Source organism: Grus americana, chromosome 3 (assembly GCF_028858705.1).
Source record: "Grus americana isolate bGruAme1 chromosome 3, bGruAme1.mat, whole genome shotgun sequence".
NCBI lineage: Eukaryota > Metazoa > Chordata > Aves > Gruiformes > Gruidae > Grus > Grus americana.
The window spans coordinates 72,706,212-72,729,155 of record NC_072854.1 but is presented as its reverse complement, the minus strand read 5'-3'; the positions used below and the strand labels follow the sequence as shown (position 1 = coordinate 72,729,155).

At 35.7% G+C, this 22,944-nt stretch overlaps 1 protein-coding gene across 9 annotated transcripts in view; it reads left to right on the top strand.

The window, feature by feature from the left end:
• Positions 1-22,645, top strand: part of STXBP5 (syntaxin binding protein 5) — a 114,857-nt gene extending 92,212 nt beyond the window's left edge. For 7 of the 9 annotated variants that reach the window (XM_054819751.1, XM_054819750.1, XM_054819754.1 and 4 more), the window contains 7 exons: positions 4,276-4,326; positions 8,373-8,612; positions 10,171-10,540; positions 12,949-13,114; positions 13,936-14,047; positions 16,112-16,332; positions 17,023-22,645. In XM_054819751.1, coding sequence (XP_054675726.1) covers positions 4,276-4,326; positions 8,373-8,612; positions 10,171-10,540; positions 12,949-13,114; positions 13,936-14,047; positions 16,112-16,332; positions 17,023-17,064 — 1,202 coding nt within the window. In that variant the 3' untranslated portion in view covers positions 17,065-22,645. The remainder of the gene's footprint in view (positions 1-4,275; positions 4,327-8,372; positions 8,613-10,170; positions 10,541-12,948; positions 13,115-13,935; positions 14,048-16,111; positions 16,333-17,022) is intronic. The other 2 variants (XM_054819759.1, XM_054819758.1) reach the window with 1 other exon arrangement.
• Positions 22,646-22,944: the final 299 nt, after the last annotated feature.

Below are 22,944 nucleotides of genomic sequence, written 5' to 3'. Positions count from 1 at the left end.
AGGATCAAAAACCATCTAAGACTGCAACATTAGCATAAATAGAACAAAATGTAAATGCTTCATGTATACTGTTAAGATCAGTTGGTCTCCTTTTTTTTTTTTTTCCTAAATACTCTGTTATTACTATCCGTTCCGTAGAACGGAACATTAACTCAAGTTAAAGACCTGTTGTGAGTATGTTGCTTTTGGGTCACATTTCCATTTTATTTGCATCAGAGGTGATCTTTGAAAAAGTTACAATTACCTTAGATATATGGAGGTTCTCGATTTAACTAACCATTTCTAGAAATTATAGAAAATACTGTGGCCATTATTAAAAGCAGCCATTTGGCAAATATTTGAAAGTATAAATAATGTGCTGTAAGGTAATACAGAGAAATATACCAAGTGTAGATGAACTTGCAGGAAGAAGAATTGGTAGGAAGCATTTAATTTCTAAGGTCATGTCATTTTTTTATAGAAAGGCATTGTGATCCAACTTCCATAGAAGCAAAATCTTAAGCTGTTTTACTTGTACTTAGGTCAGTGAATTATTTGGCATGAAGAGATATATGCGATTATATAGCTACGAATCAGGTCAGAAGCTGAGGTATTGTAACATCCATTACTGGAAGAAGCTTGAGTAAAGGTGCATGCAAAATATTGTAGACTAAGCCCTTCATAACTGTTCCACTAGGCTACATGTCAAATACTTTTCAGGAAAGTTTGTTTTATTTTCTGCAGTTTATAAATTTAAAAACAATTGCAAACAATATTAGTAGGCAGATCTAAGCAGAGTGGCTTTAATTCCGAACTTCTATAATCCCTGCTGTTACTATTGATACAAGGTTTCTCACATTTGTTACATTTGAAGTGTACACCAAAATTTTTCAAACAGTGCTGAAATCATTGACTGTTAATGGTGTTTTCATGGAATCAAAGTTCTCATTTGCCCTAATGCCGGACTAAGACTGTTTCTTCCAGTGAGTTTTTAATACTTTAACTTTGAATATATCAAGTGCATCTTTTCTTACATTCTCTTGTAAAATGGTTTTATTATTTTTATATCAAATTTAGAGATTTCAGCATTGATAACCTCTTGTCTGTCAAAACACCAAGACACTTGTCTCTTTTATAATCTTTAGAAATTTTTGTGACTGTATCCTTAAATAGGAAATGGATGAGAAATAAGTCTATAGCTTTCAAACTGATGTGCTATGTGTTATAAAGTATCAGCTCAGGATAACCCACTGCAAATAAAATGTAACTATTACTTTTAAGCCACAGCTTTCTATTGATAGCTCAGTCATCTCTCAGCCTTCAGGTTTTCTTTGAGTTGGTTGAGCTTGCAGTGCCAAAATATAACACGTGTGCCAAGGTAACCTTTCATATTTTAACACCTGCCACTCAAGCCTGACCTATGAGAAATCTCCAAGAATCCTGAATGTTGTTTTTGGACAATTCTCCAATATCATACTTTTATAATACTCATTTAACTATATATTAGCAACAGAAAGACTGTGTGTGTGCCTGTGCATGACTCTAATACTCCTTTAAATTAGAAAACCTAAATATAGGTCTAAACACAGGCGAAATAGTCATTGTTGCCTTAGGCAGCAGTGTGCAAGAAGGGGCAAAACAGCTCTTGGGTCTGTCTCCTTGCCTCACACCAGCTGCAGAAGGGTAGTGTTGGCTGTAGGTGCTGCAGCAATCACCCCACCACCAAGAGAGATATTAAACTCTGATGTGACAGCTACTGCTCAAGGTCGGTCACACCCAGCAGGAGCAGTCACCATCACCTTTGCCCCTTCGTACCACTGGAGTAAAAAGCCTGACATTGAGCGCTCGCTCTGTAGATCTCCATCCTATCGTTTCCATTTCTCTGATGTATCTCTTCGTGTTGTAGAACCTGTCTAGCATATTGCTGGTTTTCATCTGAGAGACAGCAAAAACTGAATTTTCCACGAATATTGTAAACCGTAAGCCAGAGATGAGTACAAGCAGGCTTTTTTAATACTAAGTCATCTTAGTTAAAAACTGCTTATCTGGTGAAATATTCCTATTTTCTTATTGCATTGTTAGGCACTTTTTTCTGTAAACACAAGATGGCACTGCTGCTATTTAAATAGGTTCTTGTTTCCTATTTACATTTGAATTATAGATGTTTTTGACACATTAATGTATGTTTTAAAATGTATTTTTTGCATAGCACATTAATTCACAATTTCTACCTTTTTAACAATTCATGTATCCTCTTGTCCTATTAATGAGGCATAGTCCACTGTAGAAAGTGATGTCTTGACAAATTTGTTTTACCTCTATCAGCCTAATTCATGCAGCTGGCCTTTCGCTAAGGAACAAAAAGCTAAAATAGTGAATTGACTCTTAGAATCCAACATGCTTACCTGTACTTGTTATTACCTGCTATATTACCTGTTACCTAGTATCTTATTTTTTTCAATTTTCTCACTCATTAAAATTGTGTGTTAAACTTTTCTACTTGAAAAGCCAAAAGTGACTGCTCTGGTCTTCAAAGTGACTAAGTTAACTAATCATTGCTCATATTCACACATGGTCAAAGCTGTGAAAAGCCAAAAATAGCTCAGATTATTTTCTGTGTGCATACTTAAGCTTTTGTTCAGTATCTCAGCTTTTACGGTTTACGTTTAACACAGAAAACAAGTCTTATGATAAGGAACACCGATTTTTTTAATTCACTATTCCAGACAAGGTTTCATGATCTCTTTTCAAGCTGATGTAAGTTCAAGCTGACAGCAAAAAGATGTGCTCCTGCACGCTAGTGCTGTATTGTACCATGGCTTTCTGTTTGTATAGCTGAGTGCTGATCTGAAACAGGAGTTGGCCTTGGGAGTTTTGGCCTCGCCATTAAGCAAGGCAGATGCCAGTGCCAATGCATGGATGAGGGTAGAAAACATGTAGTCAGGCTGTCCTTTTTGGTTTCAGCCTACACTAAAATAAGTTAGTGACTAGCATGTCAGTCTGAGAGTAAGTAATTTCAATTTAATTTAAATAGGACATACTTTGCAAAATTGACACATGAAGGAAATTAGAAGATTATTTCTGGAGTCTTATTCTCGAATTTTTATAATGTATGACAGGAATAAAACTGTTCAACTATTCAGATAACTAGCATTTGCAATATTGATGAGCATAACTGATCATATAAAGAAGTATTTCACTTAATGAAGGAGTGGAAGTAACTTTAAATCACATATTGGTCTTTTGGATTCGTAGAAAACAGAATGATTGCTGTTAAAACAATAATTAGAATGAGTTAACTCAATTTTTAGCTGAGAAGCAATAAGATTCAGGCTGCTTTATGACTGGTATCCATTACAAGGTACTCATAGAATTATGAGGGTATTCTCAACATCTACTTTAGGTAGAGAAGTATTACCCTTACAAGATAGTGAAGAATTAAATGATATATCAAAATTCGAGCATGTGGCTGGGAAATAGTCTACCCCGGTCTAATTGTTAAGCTACATCAAAATTATTCCTTCTCCAGCAATTCTTGAAAGAAAGATGGAAGAGGGATGTAGGGCTACTAGTTTACTAGTGACTTTTATTATTTGTTAGTATTGTACTGCATTTTAAATAAGCCACAAGATTTCCATTCCTGTAAAGAGAATTTTCCAAGTCAGGGATGAGTTCAAGGGCTATTTTTTACTTTAGCAATAATATCAAAATTATACTGTCTTTTGTTTGACAGTTACAAGTGTTTGTATGCTGCTGACTTTATAATTATTTTCTGTAACGTCTTCATTCTTCTAAGGTTGTGGATTGCATCTCATGTTACTAGATTTTTACACGTGCATTAATGTTTTAGCATAATGAAAAGTTCACCTTGTCTCTATTTTAAATATCTCTGGTTTGATCAGGAGTTAGGGCAGAAGAAGAGGGGCTGGGATGTTAACTTCAGTGCATGTTCTTGCAATAGTCAAGAGTCTGTATTCTGTCTTCTCACCTGAGGAGATAAAACTGGAGGTTGAGCCAAAGCAAAATTCATCCAATCCATCAAGTGCTGCCTGAAGCCTGAGGAGAAATGAAGCTTGGCAAAAGTCATAAAATGCTGAATTTGGGGATTTTGGTATCTTCCATGTTTCATTTTGCACCCCTCCCTTGTGGGAGTGAGGCTCTGTTTTAGTAGAAATCCTGTTAAGTACTGCAATTAATGTAATAAGCAATGATATATTAAATGCTGGGAAAGAGGCAATAAAGGCCAGCAGAATCATGTTTATTCTTTTTAAAAAAAAGATATACTTCACTTTTCAGCAAAGATGTCCAGGAAGCTAAGTTTGCCAACTGAGTTAAAGCCTGATTTAGGTAAGTTTACCTAGTTGATTTTATTTTTACTAAAACTGTTTTACAGAATGCCAGTACATTAAAGTAAGGGTCCTAAGTTATGTAAACTATTATGACTTTGTTGCATTTATCTGAAGTGTAGCACTAAAATTTTAATTCCACTCTTTTGGGGGGCTCTCAGGCACAAAATGTCATTGCTGTCATCGTAAGGTAAGCCTGCAAATCTTGTACATGGCTTATCACACTTTCATCATAGTTTTTAGGCGTCTGTCACTCACTTTATCAGCAGTGCTGTGATAGCCAAAGTGTGAATAAGCAGATAATGTAAGGAAAATTGCTGCTTGTTTAGAAGCATCTGATACATTTTAAATTGAAAAATGAAGTATCTTAAGAATAACAAGATATGTTGAGGGCCACTCAACAAATAGTTGGACATAGTTTTACAAATGTTGTCTTGTGACCACTCTCTCTAAATGAAAATAATATACAGCTGTTTGGATGGATGACCAGTCTGAGAATTTAATTTTTCTTGAAAAAGCACAGTACCTTTTTATATAACAAGCAGTTCAGTTGTGAAGTCTGTAGTACTAAAGGTCATTAATTGCATAACTAAAGCAGCATACAAATGAGTAGATTTATTATTTTCGTAGTACTTTGGCTGCCAGCTTGTAGATCAGTTCCAGCCCCCCTGCCTTCTTATCTAAAGATGATGGGGCACAGCTGTAGACCTACAGCAGTAGATGTAGCCTGAATGTGAAAGCTGCCTTCTGTGTGCCACAGCTCGCTCCCCCTTCTGCAGCAGCATTGCTACCACAACCCCAGCAGAAGACAGACCAGCATCAGTCTGGCAGCTGCAGAACTGTGTATTTGACAACTGCTGCTATCAGCAAGGACAGAGTCCACAGCACTGGGATATCCTGAAACTGAGCTGGACCACCCTGATTTACAATTTACAACTACAGCTTGCTCTTCTCAGAGAGATGTGAAGTTAGAAGGAACCCTCAGAGATCCTTTTAATCCATTGCTATGGCAAGGATCCAGATGTCTGACAATTTAACCTCTCATCTCTTCATGAGCCTCCAATAAATAAGTTCTTAGAAAAATCCCAGACAGAAAGTTTCAATGTTTTATAGTCAGTTAGACAAATTTCCTGTTATTTAATCAATCTTCCTTGCTTCCATATTAACTTTTTCTTGTCCTTTTCACAATAAACAGGGATAAGTGCTCCCTATCTTTTTGTTAGCCATCTTTTATGCTGTTGAACACTGTCATCATATCTCTAATCTTCATTTTTGCAGATTTTTTTTTACAAAGTTCAGTTTCTTCTCCTTTTTTTAGGTTATGCTGTCTAAATCTAGGATGGCTTCTGTTAATCTCCCCTGGACTTGGAATTTTTCCTCATCTTTCTAAAACTTTTGGGCCCGGAACTAGAGGGATTTAACTGTGGCCTTGTTGGCATGAAAGAGCAGAAAAAATTGATTTCTCTTTTCAATGTGTGTCTGTTCTTCCTTATTAGTTTTCTGATGGGTTAGGGATAACTTCAGCTTAGGGTGAATTTTATCATACTTTACAGACTGGACCACATTTGTACTTTATTATCCAATTCATTATAATTCTACTGTTGTTTTAGTACACAGAAGTTTTTTTTTTTATGAGGACTGGAGAAAAGAGAATGCTGAAATTCTTTTGGTATTTTCGAATGCTGAAAGAGTTTCAGTGTTTTCTATATCACTTAATATTTGCTGTTCTTTCTACTGAAATAATGGAATTTTGTCATCTTCTGGTATACTCATAAAATAGTTTATACCTTCCAAATTGTAATAGTCTTTGACTGGTTTACTTGACTTTGCATGTGTGTAGATATCTGCACTTAGATGCCTCATTTTGTTCTGTGTAAAATTCTTCTAGGTTTTCAGGTCTGTAAATAACTTCCTTAGGCCATTATGATCTTTTTTATTTTAGTTCTATCATTTCTCCTAGTGGGATACCTTTTGCATATTCCTCAGAGATTGTCAGCTTACTTGTCAGCTGAAATGCCTTTCTCCCAAGTTCATTATCCTTATCACTTCCATGATCTCATTCTTTCAAATTACTTTTCTGTCTAGAGCTTTAACCTACCTCTTTTCCTTCCTAAATAGCCAAAACAAAATCTAAAGTATGTGCTTCTGTATTTATCCTCCACTTTCTAAAACAGAAGTTGTCTTGAACATACTCTAGTCTGCATTATACCATTGCTTTTCAATGTTGTAATCCAGATGATTAAGGTACCATGGCCACTAGGTCAAATCCTGTGGTTTAGTGTCTCGAGAGCGCCTCATCTTTCCATTTTTTGGGTGAAGTGGTGTGTAGTGGGTCATCACACTGTTCCTTCTTCTTCGTCTGAAACTAATCTGTTAACAAACCATGGATTCTTCCTTGACTTCAGGATAAATAATATACACTAATGAAGTTAAACTCTTTACCTCCAGTTCTCTTTCCTGAATGAATGTCTACTCTCCACAATGCCTTTATTGTCTGGCAAGTTAATTTTTATGGGGTTTTTCCTGTCTGTTCCAATCTTTCTGGAATTTGTACACATGCTCTTCAAATATTGAACCAGATGCAACTCAACAAATGCGCATTTAATCTGTTGCAGTTAACATATGATTATATTCAGACTGATTAATCCATTTTAGAGTTGAAAAAAACATTGTCAGTAAATATTTGAGCCTGAACAAACAAGTATTTTAAGAGGTTGTGGTCATTAGAGGAATTATAAAAACAAATAATGGTTTTCATTGTTTTATTCTGAATTTGATTTTTTTTAAAAGTGAGAACTTAGGATGTCAACATCTGAGTGGTTGGCCTTAGTTTCTTTTTATAATCCATGTTTTACATTTGATTTAGCTAAAATTTGACAGAACAATAATTTTTCTGTCCTTCTTGGAATAAGACAAGTATCTCCTGAGAAGACTCAGTTCGTGTTGAGTAGATGTCTGTATTTAGTCAGTTGAAATCTAGCTTGTATGCTTTTCAAATGCATGTTAGATGTTCTTTGTCAAAAGTTTTGCAATAGTTTAATGAAATTAGCATAGTGATACTTCAGAAAGTATGTGGCTAAATGTTGTTCTTCAGTTCTTAATCTTGCTTTAAAGATGCCCACTGCATCTATACCTTACCCAAAGATCTGAAACAACTTAATTTTTTCAAAGTCATGATATAAATTGCATCAAGCTTTTCCTAGTGAGGGTTTTCTTGTGCTAAAACTTTGGAATAATGAGTTAAAGCATTAATCTGTGAACGCACTGATAAATTCAGACATGCTGGTATGTTAAGTATCACCACATGCACAGACAGCACACAGCTAGAATGGAGTGGCATATTTACTGGTTTGAGGCTTTTGTTATATTAGAATTCACTCTCTGTTACAAGAACTGCATTTGCTGAGCAATGAGAAAGATGTCCTGAAAAGTTTTAGGCCCATTTTGTACAGTATTCAAAACAGAAATCTTCAGCTTTGCATACCAGGGCCGGTGGCATTTACTAGCATTTGACATCTAAAAGTTTGGGTGTGTGTAAATAGCCTGTTAGTCCTCCTCCATACACTTTAGGAAAGTGGGACAATATTATTGTGAGTCATTACAGGTTACATGTTAGCATGCTGTCTGGATGTCACTGCAGTTCTTAAACTAAAATAGTTGCATCTTCGTAAGATTAAAGTGTTCCATAGAAGCCAATATTTTTTAATCTGATCAATGAATTAATTGGCAGAGAGGTTTGTAATTCTGTTTTTTTTAAAGGAGGAGTCCTGTTTGACTGTCGTTCTCTGTCCCAAGAAAACAAAAATATGCATAACAATTATTCAGGACTATTACCTAATGGCAACCTCTGCAAAAAAACATGCAGTTCTTTGTTCAGGATACAGTGTTGAAAACTGGGCCAAAAGGAAATATGACTAAGAAAGAATACAGGAGTTAATAGAATGGTAGTTAGTATATACTTCATACTAAAGAACAAAAAACAGAATCTGAATTCTTTTAATGCCTGCATTTTGCCATTCTTTTTAATTAATATTGATTTATTTTCAGATGTCAAGGACAACTCTTTCAGTCGATCCCGGAGTTCTAGTGTAACTAGCATTGATAAAGAGTCACGCGAGGCAATTTCAGCTCTTCATTTTTGTGAGACTTTCACAAGAAAGGCCGATACATCACCTTCCCCATGCCTGTGGGTTGGGACAACGCTGGGTACAGTGCTTGTCATTGTGCTGAACTTACCCCCAGGAGGAGATCAAAGACTTCTTCAGCCAGTAATTGTTTCTCCTAGTGGTACGTACAAAGCAGACAGGCTAACTTATACTTTAATAAAGTATTGTTGTAATTCTTTATATTTTTTAAAGAAAATATTTTTCTGAATTATGGATTAATTGAAACTTTATATACTTCATTGATTTAACTACTAAGGTTAGCAATCTAGATTGGGTAGTTCATTACCAGAGTTTTAAAACTGCAAAATTGAAAATATGATCTCATATAATATAAAAATATGTTTTTAATGTATACTTGCTGAGAAATGCATGTTTTATAACCTTAATGTACATAGCAATTGTTAAACAGAAATAGCAGAAGATATGAATATGCTTAGACTGGATATTAGGAAAAATTTCTTCACTGAAAGGGTTGTCAAGCACTGGAACAGGCTTCCCAGGGAAGTGGTTGAGTCACCATCCCTGGAGGTATTTAAAAGACACATAGATGTAGTGCTTAGGGACATGGTTTAGTGATGGACTTGGCAGTGCTAGGTTAATGGTCGGACTCGGTGGTCTTTTCCAACCAAAACAATTCTATGATTTTATTTCAAATGCTCATTTTTTTTATCATGAGGTAGAAAACTTTCAGTTTTTCTGCATCATGAAAAGGGAATACAAACTAAGGGTTGTATATTGAACAACTAGCTTTAAATATTAGTGATAAAATATTCCTTCGCATTGCTGTGAGAGATCTTGTATCTTGTTTTCCTGATACACAGCAACTGATTTTGCTATAATTATGTACTAAGGGTTTGCTGAATGTGCTGTTAAGCATAGAGTTAGCTGTCCTGCTACTACTGTCTCATGCAGAACATGCTGCACTGCTCCACTTTGCTCATGCAGATGGTATCAGGACATGGAAATTGCAATGCTGTTTGATTGAAATAACGATTAGGAATAGTGTGACCTCTAGACGATATTTGTTCTGTGCTTATCGGGTATGGCATTGGCAGCAGTATTCAGATTTGGTAATGTTTGTAAAGGCAACGCCGCAGACTTGACAGTATCTTTAATCACTGGATCTGCAGCACAAACCTTAAACAGTGCCATGTGTATGATTTTTGTGTACTTAGCAAATGCTCATGTTTTTACTCACGTGTGAATTAATATAAGTAAAATAAGAAATTTATTAGCTTCAGATCTGGCCTACAGAGATAGTGATTTAAACAGTGGGGAGGGAAAACTTTTCCTCTTTCAGTTTATGCTAGAAAGAAGTGGATTCCAGTGTGAACTGCAGCGGGGGGAAAAAACCTTACATGTTGCTTGTTTCTGAACCTGTCTGAAGAAAAAGTAGGTGCTCACCTTTGACTAATAACATGTATTGTTGATATTAAGCACACTGTGTACTCCTCAGGAGAAAATAAAATTAGTTGCATTTGTGACATTGAACATGAATACGAATGTGTATTCCAGCTTGGGTCTCTTAATAACTTCAATGGTAACGTATACATTTAACGGAAGAGTATGCGTACACTTAACCCTTGAAAACTGGTTTAACACTTTCTTGAATATGTATGTACCTTGAACAGCAATTTAGGAGAACTGCTTTAGAAATGTGCTCAACTTCTTTTTCCTAGGAACCATCCTGAGGCTAAAAGGGGCAATCTTGAGAATGGCTTTTCTGGATACCACGGGATCTTTGCTCCCACCAGCACATGAACCCTGGAGAGAACACAATGTTCCTGAAGATAAAGATGAAAAAGATAAATCAAAAAAGCGACGACCTGTCTCAGTGTCTCCCTCTTCCTCTCAGGAAATCAGTGAAAACCAATATGCAGTGATATGTTCGGAAAAGCAAGCAAAAGTTATCTCACTGCCATCTCAGAACTGTATTTATAAGCAAAACATAACAGAGACTTCTTTTGTTCTTCGTGGAGATATAGTGTCATTGAGTAACAGTGTCTGCCTTGCGTGTTTCTGTGCCAATGGACATATTATGACTTTTAGGTAAGACCTGTGTGAAAGTAACTTAAATATAAAAAGAACAAACAGTCTTCTAGATAAAATTTTCCTTTTCCATAAAGAATATGAATTGAAAAAAATCTGCATTCGCTCCGTGTCAGTGAACTTCTAACACCTGGGCCTGGATAATTTTGATTATGCATTCCTACTAGTTATGCCTTTAACACATAAAAGTTTACCAGCTTAGCTCAAGCTACCCTGAGCTTACCTTTTTTGTTGAGTAGCTTGCTCATGTCTTAAAGGCCTTAAACTCAAGCTATAAAGGCAAGATGAATTGCTAGCAGTTGTAGTATAGAAATAAGTCATCTAAAGGGATTTAAATGTGTAAAAGTAATGTTTGAATACTTACATGTCACGTATGTAACTTTTAACATATCCTTCTTGAATATTTCCAAATGTTTTATTCGGAACAGTAGTGTGTGTATATCTATACCCTTACACCTACATTTTAGTCCTGGCTTAATGGTAAGATGAATGTGGAATATGGCATTATAAAATTGTGCCAGTAAAATTCCTAAAAGATTATTTTTAAGGTTGCAAAAACAAGCTCTCAGCTTGGGAAAATATCTAAAAAGATACTTCTTCAGGAAGTTGTTAGGAATAAAACTAAAGCTCATCTGATGCATACTACAATTACAAAACAAGTTTTGATTGTGAAGTCTGTTAACTTTATTAATCTGTATCCCAACATATATTCTAAACATCTCTAGAAAATGCTGCTCACCTTGCAGGGCAAGCACTCTTTTTTTTTTTTTTCCCCCCTAATTAAAACTGAACTTAATAATGTTCAGGTAATATATATTCCAATAAATTATGTTTTCCTCAGGATTCATTTTCTAAAGTTTTCTAAAGAACTTTGCATACAGGTAGGTGCTGAATTATAAATATTGACTTGTTACATTGTGTAGGGAAGTTGAACTCCCAAGAACTAACTCCATTTCATAAGCATGAATTGCTGCTGGGAAGTGGACTTAACATGCAGTCTGTGTAACATTGTCAGAGCATTATATCATACTCAAGATACTTACATACTGATGTAGGGTTAGATAGGACTTACAATTCCGTTATAGATTTGATACTCTGAAAATGCTATCATGGATGTCATGCTTGTCCTATCTGATCTAATGTTTCTGTGTTTAGTCTTGAAGCTGTAAGGACATCTTACGCTTCCATCGGTCTGACGCAAAGCACTTCCCTGTTACTTACTCTTAAGAATATTTTTATTTTAGATAGGTGCGCAGCAGATGTGTCATTTCTGGGTGATGTGCTTAGAAAAGAATATTGGGTTTTTATTTCTTACCTCTAGAACTTGCCTCCAAATTCATGTTACCTGTTCTCCTTTTGTTTGCCATAGATGAAGTCTCCTGCTAAGAGACAATCCACAATCTGTAAAATGCAAGCTTAACATTTAGAAATCTCAGTATCATACAAAAAAAAATCCCAGTACTTACTGTTGCGGTTACTACATCTTTCCTCTTCATTGCTTTCAGCTTCACTTTGCCCCTTTACTGCTCTTCTAGTTTCTAGTCTTATGCGGATAGTATCTGCAGCAGAGGCTGCTTAATGTATTGTTGGTACGTTTGCAGCTAACATCTCGTGTAAATTATGTTTTTACAAAAATTTCACAGGGGATGTTTTTGAGACAGCGGTTTATTTTGGGTTCTCTTTATCAAGACATCAGGTGGTCAGTCACTTCTTACTTGCATTTATCATTACTTTGAGGGAGAGGAATGTTTGGTAGCAAGAGCATTGTTACAGCCCGAGTGTGTTGCATCTGTTCTTCAGTAGTTTGATGCAGTAAGTACTGCAGTTACCTATGCACAATCAGAAAATACAAGGTAAGCAAACTTTACTCTAAGAGGACTTCCTTTAAATATGCAGTCAGGCAAAAAAAAAAGGTGGATGTAATTCATAAGATTGTTGTTTGAGGCTTCTGAATTCTGTTTTCCTTTGAAAGCACACCCCTGCATATTTCCAAGTGTTCTTGAGGTGAGATCTTTAGATTTGTATTTTTAGTCAAGGAGAAATTCTTCACCTGAGAGAAGAGGCAGGATGTTTAATTGTAAACTTTTGGCAGATACTTATCAAAATACTTCATTAGTAATTACTGAATAATGTTTTAAGTGAATCTGATTTATGCTCAGAGTATCATTTAAATGATGCTTTTAAATGCATCTGTGATGCAGATGTTTAAATTTCACTTTTGAGGTGCTACCTTGAAAAATATTTGTTTTGAGATTTTTCTAATTGCATTAAATGATACCCTGTTTATGTGATACTTATGCAGATGATGAAGAGAAAAATATTGTATTGTAACTTAAAAATGAGCCATGTGATAAATAATAGACAATCCTCCTATATTTAATGGGTTCTTTTAATTCTTTTTTCTTAAGTTTGCCAAGTTTAAGGCCGTTGTTGGATGTATATTACCTGCCACTCACCAATATGCGGATAGCCAGAACGTTCTGCTTTACCAATAATGGACAAGCACTCTATCTTGTCTCACCAACTGAAATACAGAGGCTCACCTACAGTCAAGAAACATGTGAAAATCTTCAGGTAATGAATTAAAAATAATGTCTGTTTTCTGACATAAGTATATTCTGAGGTTCACAGTTGTAGGTTCACGATGCTTACAGTAATTAAGCTTGTCATAAAGCCGAGCACTTCAGATTCCGTGCTTTGATTTTTCTCACTGTAGATTCTAATTCAGGATGAATCACTTTCCGTACTCTTAAATTTTACTGTTTCATCTGTCCTCTTGTATTTGAAACAGTTTGTTACTTAATTTCCTTTTTGATCAGTGGGAAATTTCCTTGTTTAACATGTGCAGTTGACAAAACTCCCTTGTTCAGTTGATGCTGGTGGAGGTGCATGATGACACAAGTGGGGAATGCTAACTCAGGATACTTGAAGGAAGCCATTATGATTCAGGGGTGTTAACACCTTGAAAAGATTCTCAACCATGCTTTAGCTTGGAAGCTGTATAGAATACTGAAATAGCAGAGATGCAGGCTGTCAGCTCTACTTTCATACCGTGCATGGATATGAGCATTTGTAGATACAGTTTTAAGAGAATAAAATCAGGAGTGTTGTGCAAATTGTTGGGGGAGCAAATACAACTTTACTCGAACCCATTTCTTTTATAGCTGATGAAATTCAGTAGCAGCTTCCAACTATAAGAACAGATGTTTTGGACAGATTTCCTGATATGTCTATATTTTTTATTTCCTAAGTCACCTTACAAAGGCAGATGCCTATTAAAGCGTATTCATTTTGAAATTCAAAGCCACAAAATAAATCCTTAAAGTGAAAGAATATGCCATTAATTTGTCTGTGAAATAACATATGCCTTGTTGTGTGTTGTCTTTGTTGCAAAGGAAATGTTGGGTGAGCTCTTCACTCCTGTAGAAACACCAGAAGCACCGAACAGGGGCTTCTTTAAAGGCCTCTTTGGAGGTGGGGCACAGTCACTTGACAGAGAAGAACTCTGTAAGTTTCTAGTATTCGTTATCTTTCTGGTATTTCTACTTAAGGAAGCCAGTGTCCTTGAGAAATGTATTACCTGTGTTAATAGAACATCACGTTTGCAAAGAGGAAAGTAAAAAATGGAATGACAACTTTATTTTCATAGCTTTTGTGTTGTACGCCTTACCGACAAGATCAGAAAAGCTTGGTACTGTTTTCTCACAGGCTTCTTTACTTCATTTATTCAGGAGTGTATTATAAAACAAGAAATGGGACAACCAATCTTATTTTTACTCATCTTTAGGACGTGTATAGTATTGACTTATTTTCTTAATGCAATTAAGCCAAAAGGGGCTGGTTCTGAAGAACATTATTCTGGACAGTGAGAAAATTAAAATTCCATTCTACTTCAGTTCATTTGCTGGATTCTTTTTCCTCATTTGACTTGTGCAGACATGCCTTAGGAATGAGAGCAAGGACAGAACTGTATGATAGTTCAGTTCAGTCCTCTTTTCTATAGGACAGTAAAATTCAGATTTGGCAGGTTTTACTGCATTATCTTTTTCTCATTGTTTTTTGATCAGTTTTTTACTGTGGTTGCACGCAGAATTTTAATATATTTAAGGAAAATAGCTTCCACTTATTCAGATATTTGCTAGATGAAACATTATATTATGCAAGTTTACTTAGAAGAAGAAATGTTTCCTTTTTATCATGAAACATAGCTGTTAAAATGGACAACACTCCCTGGCAATCCTTTCTTTCTTTTATTGGTTCTTTTGATCTATCCAATAATAAAGTAGTCTTTACTACTTATGCCTGTACATTTTGAACAAATATCAAATATTTAGAGGTCGCTTTCTGCATTAAAAATTCCATTTGTATTTATATACGTGTAATACTTTGAAAGGTTGGTCAAGTATTCTATTAGAGAAATTTGTGTGCACAAAAGATATGTTTAATTAGTATCACTGGGACAGGGGAAAACTGCCTCTTCATGGCAACAGAAAAACACTCTTGTAACTTTAAAAGCTATTTACATCATTTCAAGTTTCCACCATTTTGCCCTGATTCTTCTGACCTATTTTTAAGGAGATTACAAAGTTTGTATAACTCAGTCTCAGACTTTGACTTCTGATAGAGAGACCTGTTTTGACTGAGATCTTCAAGAGGAACATAGTATTGATTTGGGGGGAAAAAAGCCTAATGAATTGTAGCCTGGAAATGAGTTCAATGACTATTTTCAATAAATTTTCAGATGTCTTTTGAATTGTCATAGTTAACATGAGGGTCATAGCAGAACCTGTAATAAGTGAAATGATTTCTTTCTGTAAATTCCTAAGTCTAAAAATGTTTATAGTATTAGTTGAAATCTAAATTGTTCTTCCTAGAAGCATAAAATCAAATCAGAAAATCTTGAAATACTACAACAAAACTTGTTAAATGAGTTAATATTATTTTTCCTAGAGGTAAAAAAAAAAAAATATTTAAACCATAATTTAATTTTTTTTAAAAAGCTAAAGATTATTTGATTTGACTTGAGTATCCAAAAATGTTTTGGCATTTACTTAAATTTTTCTAGAGTATACAATTCAGCATGAGATTGACATGTCCGTTAAGTGCCTAGACTTGAACTAGGTGGCTGGCTACAGCAGCAAAGCACCTCCAGAACTGACGCAGCTTGTATTTTCAAAATTTTCCTGTTTTGTCTGCTGAATTCCCAATACCTTCCCTCTGAAGCAATCTATTGAAGTGTTAAACCACTTCACCAGCACAATTCTGTTGTTGATTGTGATGCCAGCACTGTTGAGAGAGTTTTAATTTCACACTCAAGCTGTGAAAAGATCGTAATTTTATAACCTGCCTGGAAACTGCTGAAATATGTTTGAAAAAAATCTCAATTTTATTTAATATTAACATCTAGTAACAGCAAGTATTAGAGAGTACTGCTCGTAGTCATGCCTATGATTAGGAGTTTGGTATCCATGCAAAGAAATGACACCTCTTTATAAAGCAGTTACATTGGTATTTATGTAATAACCATAGAAAACCTTACTATTGTTTTTGCTGTTTTGCAAATGTCTCCAGTTGGAGAATCAGCATCTGGGAAGGCATCAAGAAGTCTTGCCCAGCATATTCCAGGGCCTGGAGGTATTGAAGGTGTCAAAGGAGCAGCATCTGGTGTAGTTGGTGAACTAGCACGAGCCCGGTTGGCACTAGATGAAAGAGGACAGAAACTAGGAGAACTGGAAGAAAAAACTGCAGCTATGCTTTACAGTGCTGATTCTTTCTCTAAACATGCTCATGAGGTGAGTCCATTGCATGTTGAATTGAGACCATTAAACTGGTTCTCTAGCAAATAAATGCAAGTTTTGCAAGTAACTAACTTCTGAGAAGGCATGTTAGAGGTATCTAAAGGGAATGCAATATCATTGGTAAAGGACACTTCACTTGATCTATCAATCATTGCTTCTAATAATTACTGTAAGCAGTTCTGTCTTATGGCACGTTGGTCTAGAGCAGACCTTCTGTCTGAGTGGCATGTAGACTTCCAAAAGTGTGGCTCAGTTCCCATTGCTTAAAGACTTTGTCACTGAATTGGATAAGAAGAGTAATGCTCTGAGAGATTCCTGTGGTTCTTAAGATCCAGTTGTATGCAAACCCCATGAATCCAAGTTAATTTTTTTCCTCACTACATAGGATGGCTGTTTTCTTCCATGTCCATGCAGATTTCTTTCGGTCCCCTAAACTCTTGTGCTACCTTCTTATCCTCCCAAAAATGCCTTTTTTCTATCTGAGGCTAGATCAGCAGTGATACTACCATTAGAAAATTCGTCACGTTAAACCCTCACAGTTCAGTAATGTTGTTGCAGTTTGGAGAAGCCTTACTCAAGTCCCTCTTTCTCATGCTGCTTTGTAAGTGTGTAATTTGTTTGTATCATTTTACTTTTTGGTACATAATAGAAACAGTAATTAGAAAATTTTTTCTTGTTTTTTAGATGATGTTGAAGTACAAAGACAAGAAGTGGTACCAATTCTGATGATGCTCATCAATTACATCTGTTTAATTTTGTCCTGATGAAAAAAAATCTTGGTTTTTCACTAATTTTGGCAGGACCATTGAAATTTAAAGGAGTATTCACCATTGGATACTGTTGTTTCCTAGCACAAATCACACACTGTTTTACCTCAGTCGTGGCTTTAACTGAGGAGCTTTATATTTAAGAAACACACACAAAAAACCAAACTTGAGTGTTTCTTAGCTGTTGGTTAGCTGAGAGTTGGAACAGAAGGTAACTAGAACATGTGGAAAAGAGGGTAAAGGGAAAACGTAGTGTGAGATGGGCAGGGGCAATGCAGGGTCAATCCTGTGTTAATATTTCATATGCCAAAAGTTTTTGTGCTATTGTAATTGCTGCCAGTGTTATACCCTCCTGTGAGGAGAGGCAATAAATCAGGGGTCCAAGAGCTGGAATAAAGTTTTGTCTCACTGGACAGTAGCTGACTTACACTTACCCTCTCTAGGACTCGCTGTATTTACTATTATTGTTGAAGAGTTGAAGTTTGCTGTTGCTTCTTTCGTCGGAAAAGCTGGAAGCTTGGAAGATTTCATGTTGAAAATTGTATACATAGTTGACCTGTGCATAGTCTTTTCTTGGACCCCTGATCTAGTATTCTTCTATTCACATCATATTCTGTGAAGTGCAAAATAAGAGAATACACAATTTTTGCATTAAAAAAGTCAAGTGAATAATATGACTGGAATGTGTCATGCTGGGAGTTTTCATTTGTGTTATAGCCGTGCTACGTGAAATGTGGTAACATCTTCATTGTGGTAAGAATACTTTAACTTCTGTTCAGTTAAATATTTTTTGCCAAAAATAGCTGTTGATTCAGTTTGTATTACATTTAGAATTGGCTGTGGGTTCCATTAATGCTGTGATTTTTTTATAAATGCTTAACAGAATGTATCTTTACAGCCATTAATTAAAATAGTTGAGATAGTTTTGCTCAAACCTTAAGTTCTAGGTGCCCCTTTAGTCCTTTACTATGAAATCAGATAATCTTGGACTCAGGTTCTCAAACAATTTTACACTCCGTGGAGGTGCTGATGCGTGAATAATGGCAAGCATCTAATGTTTAATAATTGTCAGTATATTATTGAGCAAATTTGTAAATCCTGTCTAGTAGAGCTATTTTACAAGTAGCTATCTCAGCTGCACCCAGCACTACAGGCACTGGGCCTAAAGTTTGGATTTAGTCTCTAAAGCACTGTTTCCAGTGTGGGCAGTGGTAAGTGTCCAGTAAAACTTCAGGAACTGGTGAAATAATGTTCACTTTGGGTAACGTAAATAAGGTAGCTGAGCTAACTTCTTAATGACTGCTGCACTAAAGCTATAACAGGGGGAATGACCAGAGCTCTTTTATTTTGAGGAATCCTCTCTTTTTAAATGTTTGCTTTTCAAAAATTAACTTAGACTTTTTTCCTCAAAGCAGAAATAGTTACTGACTAGTTTTGTTTTATAAAAGGGAGTACTTAGAAGCTGATAAGTCTACATTATCTGAAATTAGTCATTGGGTTTGTGTCTCCAAGCATCACATTTTGTGTGGGGTTTTTAACACACATTCTGAATGTTCCCAGAGCAAAACTTTGGTCATATTTGTAAAGTGATGTTGCAGGTACATAGATAAGGTAATGTTACAAAACACTTAAAGGATGCAAAAATAGTAAAGTTACTGATGGTTCTTAAATAGTTTTTTCAGATGAAAAGCAAATGTTTGAGCTTTGTAGCACAAATTGATGATTTTTCTGGTTTTCTGTATAGTAACATTTAAGACAGGTGAATTCTGTTGCCAGTACAAGGGCAGACCATACCATGTCCACTGTTCAAAGAACTGAAATCAGAACATGACAATTTGAACAAGCAGCATTGATTTCTTGATAGCTCTGTCCTATACCTGCTGAGGCAATGTTAACTCCGGTTAACTCGGCTTGCCACACAGTTTTTTGCCTCTGCTTGTTAATTTCTTTTTTTAGTGTCTAATTAATGTGTATTTAACACCATTTTGTTTAAAATCCAGGTAGAAGAAAACTAGATAAACTACTACCCATACCATTTCAAAAAAACCCCCACCCTAGCTGACACTTGTCCCCTTCCTTATCTCACATTTATAAATTGAGATACCTGATTAGTATTTGACCTGGTGAAGATGAACTATATTTCACAGCAACAGAATCCTGGAAAATTAGTCTGGTCAGCCTCTCGCGGAGGGGATGGGAAAAGTACTCTTCAGCATATTGTGGTATCAGTTCGATGGAAGATGACATGGGCTTGAAAGAAAAGTGTACTTAACTTTCCCATCAAGAAACATTTGGCAACCACCAGCAAGCAAAAAAAAAAATAAGAGGCAGTGAGAGACCGTCTGCTAGTACGAGAAGAGTAGTGGCTTATTTGGTATTACAGAATTTAGCATAGTTGAATGTTTGGTTTTTTTCTGTTGCATATGTTCAGAGCATGCTTCTAGATTTGAAAAGTAATTAAATGATTGCTCATGGGATGAATACACAAATGGTTCTTGGTCAATAAAAGGGGCTATGTACAATTTTAGTCTAAAACGTTCCTTTTTCCTTCTCTGTGGAAGGAAGTTGATCATACACGCATCATTGCATCTTATTCTGCTATTGGTGGTGCACTTTCTGTACAGCAAAGTACATTGAAATCCTTGGGGGGAAGCACCCCTGTTTTTTTCGCTAGCATTTTAGTAGTGTGAAACTTTTTTAGAGTGTCTGGAAAACTATAAAATACAATTGAGCTATTACTTTTTTATTTTTTTTGATGGAAGTGTAAGAAACTGCTGCTACCTGTTTATATGTAGTGTGTCTCATTAGGAACTGTAAACTGAAGAAGCTTTTCTTCACCTTAGTCCTGCCAAATTGTAACTTTTGAATGTTGATATGTGTAAATATGCGTGTATTCCAAATAAGTCTGAAAGTGTTACACCACAGGCATTTCCAGTGATTGTTCTTCAGCAAACAGTCAGTTATAAAATATAATAATATATAGCTGTGTTCCTTGTCTGTCTTTATGCAAAGATTTTTGCCTGCGGTGGTACTTGCATGTCAGGTGATGCTGGAAAGCTACATCCAAAGGAGGACTTTTGGAAGCAAGTTCATTTCCTTTTTCCCTTTTTGTTTTCCTTTTCTCTTTCCTTTTTTTTTTTGCTTAATTAATGGCACTGATCTTACCTGAACTCTTAAACTTGAATTTTTCCTGCACTTTAATTCAATCATGGTATTTTATTCCTTAATTTTCTTTCTACACTTGTGCAGTTCAGGTTCATTATTTGTATATAAACACACACATTCAATAAAGACTATAGAACAGATTACTTTTGGGCATATTTGCTAATTATGTGACTATCATTTAGAATGTGTGTTTTCTTAGCAAAATATGTATATACAAGTATATACAATATAGAATCTAATGAAAGGCACTTATCCTGTGTCAGCATTCAGTTTATAAATTACTGCAACACTTTCAGATTTGTTACTAGATAATACAATAAAATCTGTTATATTTATACATACTGCTTAAGAATATACTTTTAGTTTTAAATAATTTTTATATGTACACTTCTATCTTTAATTTTAAAAAGATTATGTTCAATTTTTAAGTCAAAGTACTTAAAGTATGTATATTATCCATAGAAGAAGTTGTTTTAAGCTTATGAATACATTCATATCTCATATCGAGATGATAAAATTACTAAGCAATGAAAACAAATAGCCCATTTGCTTTGCAGAAAATAATCATACTTCTTTTTACCTCCCATTTTGAACATTCTTAAACAATTCCTAAGTATGGAGAGGGAAGATAGTGCATTCAGAAAACCTCACGTAAAAGTTTTTTCGATAGCTGCAGTCTGCAGCTGACTGGTTTTCTATGATTTCGTAATTTTTTTAGGTATACATGTGAAAGACTTTTCAGCTCTGTTCCTCAGACTTTTAAAATTCCCCAAAACTGAAGTGAGGTTTGTCCAATAAACATTTCCTTTGAGTAACGTATGACTATACATCAGCTCTTTACATGTAAATCATTGCGGGGGGGGTTGTATACCGAAGGTGTTGGCAAACTTGCAGGCTGTGGCTGGAGTGCCCTTCTCTCTCTCATCGTGGTTTAAGGTCCCCGGGCAGGCACTGACCGCAGCTGGCGCTGGGTGCGGAGGGGACGGAGTGCAGCGCCTTGCCTCCCTCGCCGAGTCGCAGTGTAACTTGTCGGTTGAACCTTTGCTTTGTGCTAGCCAATCTCCTGTAAAATCTAGCCAAATCTGGTTTTTGGGTGGCTGTTGATAGCTTTGCTACTACCACAAAATCTTCAATACTTTGTAGACAGAAATTAATGATGTTTGAGGGGAGGAAGTAAAACAGAAAAAATATGTAGTGTAGGTGAATCAGCTAAACCGATTTTATTTCAGTTTTCATTGAAAAGCTAAGTTAAGCTGGGCCAATTTCTTCTTATTATGCATGTTATAAAGATGTGCTGTATATCATCTATTTTTTTACTGTTGCAAGCCAGGTGAGTGTGCTGTGTTTCTGAGTTCTTTTACACTTTATAAAGTTTAGGCTTAAAGGTGTGGGCGTTATTTTTTATTTTTTAAAAAAAAGGAAAAAGGCAGAAACTTAGAACAATCAAATGAAAGGTGTCCATCAGTATTCCTTTTTGTTTTCCATGTAAAGCGTATAGAAATGTTCAAGTCATACAGCTGTAGGTTACTTTGACACTTACTTTTTTGTTAGTATCTAAGTTACATATTACCAGGCAAATAATAACTAGAAGTTAAACTGTTTCAGTTGAAAACACGTAAGGAGTTGTATGTGGATTACCACGACCATTTGGTAACAGGTGATGCAAAGGGAGAGGGGTGGGAACATGTTTTAAATATTCCCTTTTAAAACAGAATTGTAAATAAGCAGTACTGTGTTATTTTAGACCTGAGCTCTGCTAACTGTAGTGGTTAGAACTTAGGAAAACATGCTGCTTTCTAGTTATGCTACTGTTTCATTGTACCAGCACAATGGGGGAAAAGTGTAAAAACAAAAAAAAAATCAGTAAATTTTTCTAACATTGCCCACTTGTGGGTAAGCATGCTTGATGTGTAGCAGTTCTCGTTTATGTATATCTTAGTGTGTATGTGTGTGTTTTCTTTTTTCTTTTTGTTCATTGCAACTTATTCTTCAGTTAAGTCTTGCTGAGCCCCACTAGCTCTTCTGAGGGTGATTACTGGAATATGCATTTTTTAGGTAGGGTTGCGAATCCATCTGTCTACAAATATAGTTTCATATGAACTGCAAACTGTCCTGTTACAAACACAACTATGTTAGATTGCATAGAGTTATTTTACTTACATGTACTTGAACTGAACTATGTCATCATAACAAAGTTAAAAAATTAAGTATGGAATATTTTTGTAAATAAAAATACCTGTGCAGCTGGTATTTTAAATTTAAAATGTATTATACATTAATGTTTCAGAAAAAAGTTCATATATGTGTATATGAATGTGTCATTATGCTGAAGGGCTCTGATTGGGCAAAATAAACTATTCAAATCTCTCCTGAAATGAGTGAAGCTTCCTCCTTTTCTTCCTAACCAGTTCTTTTCCCGCTGGCTGGGGCGTGCGGTGACTCCTGGCCAAAAGAGGCTGTTTCATTTTGCCTCGGTTTGTGTGATGCGCTTCAGAACGAGCGAGCAGCGTGCGCTGGAAGCAGTAGCAGCCAGGCTGGCAGTGAGTAGCTCCTAAGGAGCACAAAGGGCAAAATGGTTCATGCGCGGTGATGTTCCCAAGCAGGTCTAAAAACATCCTGAAAGGCACCTCTCGATAGGGACGCATGAAGCCCTGTTATCCTTTCTAAGCTATCA